Source organism: Hyaena hyaena, unplaced genomic scaffold (genome assembly GCF_003009895.1).
Source record: "Hyaena hyaena isolate Hyena2069 unplaced genomic scaffold, ASM300989v1 scaffold_384, whole genome shotgun sequence".
Taxonomy (NCBI): domain Eukaryota; kingdom Metazoa; phylum Chordata; class Mammalia; order Carnivora; family Hyaenidae; genus Hyaena; species Hyaena hyaena.
The window spans coordinates 419,035-426,162 of NW_024081016.1; the positions used below are offsets into that span (position 1 = coordinate 419,035).

General features: G+C 38.9%; 1 protein-coding gene across 1 annotated transcript; it reads left to right on the top strand.

The window, feature by feature from the left end:
- The first annotated feature begins 2,092 nt into the window (after nucleotides 1–2,092).
- LOC120244401 (E3 ubiquitin-protein ligase RNF113A-like) lies at nucleotides 2,093–3,145 on the top strand. Its single transcript, XM_039250902.1, has one exon. The coding sequence runs from the start codon at nucleotides 2,114–2,116 to the stop codon at nucleotides 3,143–3,145; it is 1,032 nt and encodes a 343-aa protein (XP_039106833.1). The 5' UTR covers nucleotides 2,093–2,113.
- Nucleotides 3,146–7,128: the final 3,983 nt, after the last annotated feature.

Consider the following 7,128-nt stretch of genomic DNA (forward strand, 5'->3'; position numbering starts at 1 on the left):
ATTGACTAGTAGAAAACTGAAAAATATAGTACGTCAGTGATGACTTATATTAGCTGCTAGATCAGTTCCCTTGAGGAAAGAGACTAGTGCATTAACCTAATATGCCACCCAGCATATATTTACAGGTAGTTAGTGAAAACAGTAATGCTATGTAAACTGAATATCTGGAACATGAATCAATAGAGACCAGCTAATTAGGTTATAAATGCATTGATTTTATTTTTAATATGTCCTCAAATAGAGTCTGCAAGTAAGCATTCTGAAATGGGGCTCTTAAACTGAGAGAAGCGACAATCAGATTATTCTCTGCCACTCTCCAATCAATCCAGAAGAGGTAGGTAAAATACTCTGATGCATATTCTATATAATCAGAATGACACATCCTATTAATATTCCAATTACTGTTGAACTATTAGCAATGCCTAAGTCTGGTGTCTTAGAGCCTCATAGCAGTAATCCGGGAACTTCATGTCATCTTTTGTATTCATTCAATTTAAAATGAGACAGTTTTCCCTTTAAAGCACTTTTATTAAACATTATTTTATGCATGGATTTAACATCCTAATTGATTTAGGTGGACTCTCAGAATGAGATGTTAACTCCTTTTGTTCTTTTCTTCGCTGAAAGAGGTCAGCAGCTGTGATCTTATTTATAAATTTAAATGCCAAATTTTAGCACTGTGAGTTATTATTAAAATAATAGTTATTCATGTTCATAAAAAATCTCTGTTCACACTGTAAAAACCAGGAATCCAATAATTTAATAAACTGGTCTAGAGTAAAAATAGGCCAGAATTGTCCATCTCAGAACACATAAAAATCATAAAATCGTAGACACGAAAGTGACTTTGGAAAAAGCACTGAGATGTTTCCACTCTTCTAAATATTGCCTCAGCCTAAAATTTGCTTTTTTTTTTTTTGAAACTCATATAGGAATATATTCAGTACCACTGAAAAAATATACCTCTGTAAGCTAAATATAGAACTACTCGTTGAAAAAGTCAAATTTTAATCCAGCATTTCGTCCGTGTTGTAGGATGCTTGCTTTATCTTAAATTGATTTTGTTTAAATGAGTTTGTGTAATGCTATAGTGTAGATCCACCTTTGCTTTCTTATATTACATAGCTGCCACTGGCCGTGAATATCATGAATGTGCCACTCAATGCTGGTGCCTTGGCATAGCTTGAGAGGAGTGGAGATAGAAAAAGGTGGATGCTGGGGTGCCTCAGTGGCTTAGTCAGTTAAACTTTGGACTTCAGCTCAGGTCATGATCTCATGGTTCATGGGTTCAAGCTCTATGTTGGGCTCTGTGATAACAGCTCAGAGCCTGGAACCTGCTTCAGATTCTGTGTCTCCTTCTCACTCTGCACCTCCCCTGCTTGTTCTCTGTCTCTCTCTGTCTCTCAAAAATAAATAAATTAATTAATTAAAAAAGGTGGATGGATTTGAGAGGTGTTTGGGGGTAAAGTCTAAAAGATAAAAGGTTGACAATAAGTTATATTAAAAATAATTTTTTTAAAGACTGGAATATAAGTAAAATGGGGGAATCAAAGAGGATACTTGGCTTATGGCTTGAGAAATTGAAGAGATAGCTATTTCCAAAGATGGAAAATACTGGGGAGAGGAAGTTGAGTTAGGAGGCTGTTGGTGCAATAAAGACTTTCCTTTGGACATGGTACATTAGAGATGCCCAAGTGGAGATATCAAGGCTGTAGTTGGATATTTAAATCTGAAGCTCAGAAGTAAGGTCTTGACTAAAGATGTCAACTTAAGCATTGTCAGCATACATATGACATTAAAAGCTATGAAAATGGATGAGCTAACTCAAGGCATGAGTATAGAGAGAAAAGAGGGACTGAACTCTGAAGAATTAGCACTTAAAAGCCAGGCAGTAAGTAGCCTCTGTGTTGGGGTCAGAGACCATGCTCCAGAAGACTTGATCAAATGATCCAAGGTGAGATTTGAAAGGCATCCCTTTCCTCATACCCTGATAAATTGTACCAACTTGAGATATATGCTTGTGAAGGATCACTTTATAGCTCTTATTTTTATTTTTTTATTAAAAGTTCAATACAGAACACACCACAGCCATTCTGGAGCTTGAGACTCTAAAATGGCAGAGCAACTTTCTCCAGGAAAGACGACAGACCAGGTGTGTACCTTCCTCTTCAAAAAGCCTGGTAGGCGAAAAGGGGCTGCAGGCCACAGAAAGCGCCCTGTCTGCGACCAGGAGTCCAGAGACAGCAGCAGCAGCAGCGACGAAGGCAGTATAGTGGTTCGCCCGGAAAAGAAGCTGGTGATCCACAATCCAATGATACAGAAGACCCACGGCAGTGGTAAACAGAGGGGAGTGTACGGTGACTTGAGCAGCGAGGAGGAGGAGACCAGGCCCAAGAGCTTTGGTGTGGCATACAAGTCCACCCGCTCGGCGAAGCCTGTGGGACCAGAGGACATGGGGGCCACTGCTGTCTACCAGCTAGACACAGAGAAGGAACGTGATGCACAAGCCATCTTTGAGCGCAGCCAGAAGATCCAGGAGGAGCTGAGAGGCAAGGAAGATGACAAGATCTACCGGGGGATCAATAATTACAAGAAATACATGAAGCCCAAGGATACGTCTCTGGGCAATGCTTCTTCTGGGATGGTGAGGAAGGGCCCCATCCGCGCTCCCGAGCATCTACGTGCCACCGTGCGCTGGGATTACCAGCCTGACATTTGTAAGGACTACAAGGAGACTGGCTTCTGTGGCTTCGGGGACAGCTGCAAGTTCCTCCATGACCGTTCAGATTACAAGCATGGGTGGCAGATCGAACGTGAGCTTGGTGAGGGTCGCTATGGTGTCTATGAGGATGAAGACTATGAAGTGGGAAGTGATGAAGAGGAGATACCATTCAGGTGTTTCATTTGTCGCCAGACCTTCCAGAATCCAGTTGTCACCAAATGCAAGCATTATTTCTGTGAGAGCTGTGCACTGCAGCATTTCCGCAACACCCCTCGCTGCTATGTCTGTGACCAGCAGACTAGTGGCGTCTTCAATCCAGCGAAAGAATTGATTGCTAAGTTGGAGAAGCGTCGAGCTACAGAAAAGGGTGGTGCTTCCAACTTCCCAGAAGACCTGGATGAGAATCCAATCCCCATTACTTAGTTTTCCTATTATTCTCATACCTCAAAATAAATATTTTGTTGTTTTGGGGAAAAAAAAAAAAACTTCAATATAAAAAACTAAGCAACTGATTTGAAAATGAGTACAGTAAAAGGGTAGAAAATAAAAGAGGCTGAGGGACATGCTAACCATACTCCTGAATCAGAACCTTTGCAGTTGCTGTTCCTTGTGTTTCTGGGACACTTAACCCTCAGAAATCTATATGGCTCACTCCCTCACATTCTTCTGGTATCTATGCAAATGTCATCCATTTAAGTGAGGACCTCATTGACTGCCTTATTTAAAATAGCAACACCTGTCCCATCCCTATCACCGTCTATCCTCCTTCCTCGGTTTTTTCCATAGAATTTATCACTGTGTGGTATATATTTACTTGTTACTTGCTTGTTTTCTGTCTCTTCTCACTAGAACAAGCCCTGTAAAGTAAAGAATTTTGTTTCACTGTTGTGACCGTGAGAAACCTCCCACCCCACCCCTGCAAATACTGGACACATAGTAAGTTCTCTCTCTCTCTCTCTCTCTCTCTCTGTCTCTCTCTCTATATATATATCTATAAATATATATCTCTATAAATATATATATCTCTATAAATATATATCTCTATAAATATATATATATCTATAAATATATATATATCTATAAATATATATATCTATAAATATATATATATCTATAAATATATATATCTATAAATATATATATATATTTATCTTTAAATAAATGAATGAAAGAACAAGCCAGAAAAAAAGAGATAAAAGGGAATGGCTAAAGAAGTAGGAGAAAAACCTGGAGATACCTCAGAAGCTAAAAGAAAAAAATGTTTGGAAATGGAATATGGTGTAATATGTTAAATGCTGCAGAAGGGTCCAGGAAGATGATAAAGCAACAAATCTTTACATGTGGTATTATGAAAGTAATTGATGTTGACAAGAGCAGTTTCAGTATAGTGATTGGGGCAGGAGTCAGAACTATTAGGGGTATGGAGATGCTAGGAGTTAAGGAAGTGGACATAGAGGCAGTAGGTAACTAATTTGAGAAGTTTTACTGTGAGAAAAAGTACCAGTATAATGCAGTTCATAAAGAGGAATTTGAGATGAAGGAAGGGTGCATTATTTGCTCAGGATTTTTAGTGGTATATTGATTATCTCCTGCCACAGTATTGCTGGTTAATAGGCAACTATAAAACCTTAGTGCCATTCGACAGTACACAGTTTTTATTTCACTGGAGTGGTTAGCTAGGTGGCTTTGTTTTATGTCTGGATCTTGGCTGATCTAGGCTGGCTTCAGCTGGGATTACTTAAGTATGTTCCACATGTCTCTCGTCCTCCCTCAGCCTAGTCTAGGCATGTTCTCATGATGCTGAGGTCCAACACATCAGTGGAAATGGAGACATTCTTTTGAGCCTTAGGTTCAGAACTGGTACACTGTCACTTTGTCTTCATTCTCCTGACTAAAGCAAGCAAGAGGCCAGCTAGATTCAAAGGGGAAGTATTCCAGTTACTATTGCTATGAAACAAACTGCCCTAAAATTTAGCAATGAAAAATAACCATTTTATTATCCATAACAGTTTCTTTGGGTCAGGAACTCAGGGCACAGTAGGGTTGGCTTTTCTCTGCTCCATGATGTCTGAAACCTCAGTTGGTGAGATTCAAAGACTAGGGACTGGAATCATCTGGAAGCATTTTTATTCGTGTTTGATAGTGGTATTTGTTGTCAGCTAGGACTGCAGCTGGAGCTGTTGGCTGGAACACTAGCATGTGTCTTCTCCATGTGGGCTAGGCTCTCTCACACCATAACAGAATAATTGCTTCTTGCATGGCAGCTCAGAGCTCTGAAGGCTGATGGCCCAGTGTGCAACGCATACAACATGTGTTTTATTACCTGGTCTCAGAAGTCAAGCAGTGTCACTTCTGATACATTCTACTGGTTACAAACCAATTTTCAAGCCTTCTCCAGATTTAAGGAGAGGGGAATTAAGCTCCACCAGTTAATGGAGGAGTGTTAAATTTAGGAGAAAGGTGCAGGCACATTTATGAGTGTGGGAGGGGGAAGAAGAAAAATGCCATAGTTTACTTTCTAATATTAGTTGTACTTCATTTGGTGTAGCTTGACCCTCTCTATTCATTCTACCTGAGAGCGGCCAACACCGACTAGACCATTCTTCACACTACAATGAAAGAAAATGTATAAAGAGTTTATCCAAATTGACTCTACCCACTTGATTTTTGAGGTTAAGTCCTTGAATATTTTTGGGCATGGCTGCTGAAAAAGCTGCTTTACATTTAAAAGTCTTAAAGAGAGTATAAATGCAAGTGTCAGCAATCATGTATTATAAGGGTTGGTTTTCAGTATTTGACTCAGTGATGGACAGGGCCTCCTCCTAAGACATTTCTAGGGTTGCTTTGGTGTCCAGAAACTGCAGTCTAGCAGTGCCTTACTGACCATGCTGATTGCAGATTAATTTTCCAAAAACTTATAAGATATTTCAGGTCTTTGAGTTATTTGAGTATTCAATTTAAGTTTAGCCATGGATGTTTATATAGGATTTCTTGTATTATTTCATTTGTTATATTTAGTTGTAATGTGCTATTATTTCAACAAATCACATTTTGGATATGTTAAACCTAAGCATCTGGGAAATAAATGAAACTTTTAAAAGTAGATTCTGCTTTTCCTTGTGGGTTTTCTGTGATAAAGCATTGAAAATAAGCTGACATCTGTTGTGAATTTATGCTATATACTTAGGGTCTTTAAAACCATATACAACTTTATACAATACAATAAATACAATGCAATAAATTATATATACAGTAGTCCCCCTACCTTATCTGTAGGGGATCCATTCCAAGACCCACAATGGATGCCTGAAACCACAGATTATACCAAACCCCACATATCCTATGTATTTTCCTGTACAGAAATATCTATGATAATATTTAAAAGAGTTTCAAGTCTTTGGTGTTACATATTGGATGTAAATGAAAAAACAGATGCTAAATCATTGACAAAACATACTGTTTGAAGATGAGATCTTTCTCGTGAGTAGGAAGAGGAGTGTGAATAAATATCAAATATTATCAATAATAAAGCATTTTGTAGCTTAGAAAAAGGTTTCTGAAGATTCTCTGAATAGCCTTCTGTTGTGTGTAAGGCAGGCATTATTGTTTCATGTTCTTTTTTTTTTAATGTGTGTTTATTTTTTGAGAGGGAGTGTGAGCAGGGGAGGGGCAGAGAGAAAGGGAGGCACAGAATCTGAAGCAGGCTCCAGGCTCTGAGCTGTCAGCACAGAGCCCCACATGGGGCTCGAACCCACAAACCATGAGATCATGACCTGAGCTGAAGTTGGACGTTTAACCAACTAAGCCACCCAGGCACCCCTGTTGTTTCATATTTACTTTATTTTTTTTTTAATTTTTTTTAAATGTTTTTATTTATTTCTAGGAGAGAGAGAGAGAGAGAGAGAGACAGCGTGAGCAGGGGAGGGTCAGAGAGAGAGAGAGGGAGTCACATACTGAAACACAGGCTTCGGGCTCTGAGCTGGCAGTCAGCACAGAGCCCGACGCGGGGCTCGAACCCACGAACCGCGAGATCATGACCTAAGCGAAAGTCGGACGCTTAACCGACTAAGCCACCCAGGTGCCCCTCATATTTACTTTATAGCTGTGAATGCTTAAATGGATCAGAATACTTAAATGGCTTCGTTTCACAAAGTAAGAAAATGACAGAGCTATAATTTGAACCTTGTTTCTATTGCATCTCACTAAATGGATTATGTGTGTTTATAAAGATACATCTAAATTTATCCATGTTTATATACATGTATAAATAATGTAGGTCAATATTATGTAATCCATTATCACATAGCTAATTGTGTATATATAGAAATGAATATACTAATATTATTTAGATTTTAAATGCAGTCACATAATAGATACAAAAGTATACTTCTCCATCTACCTATCAA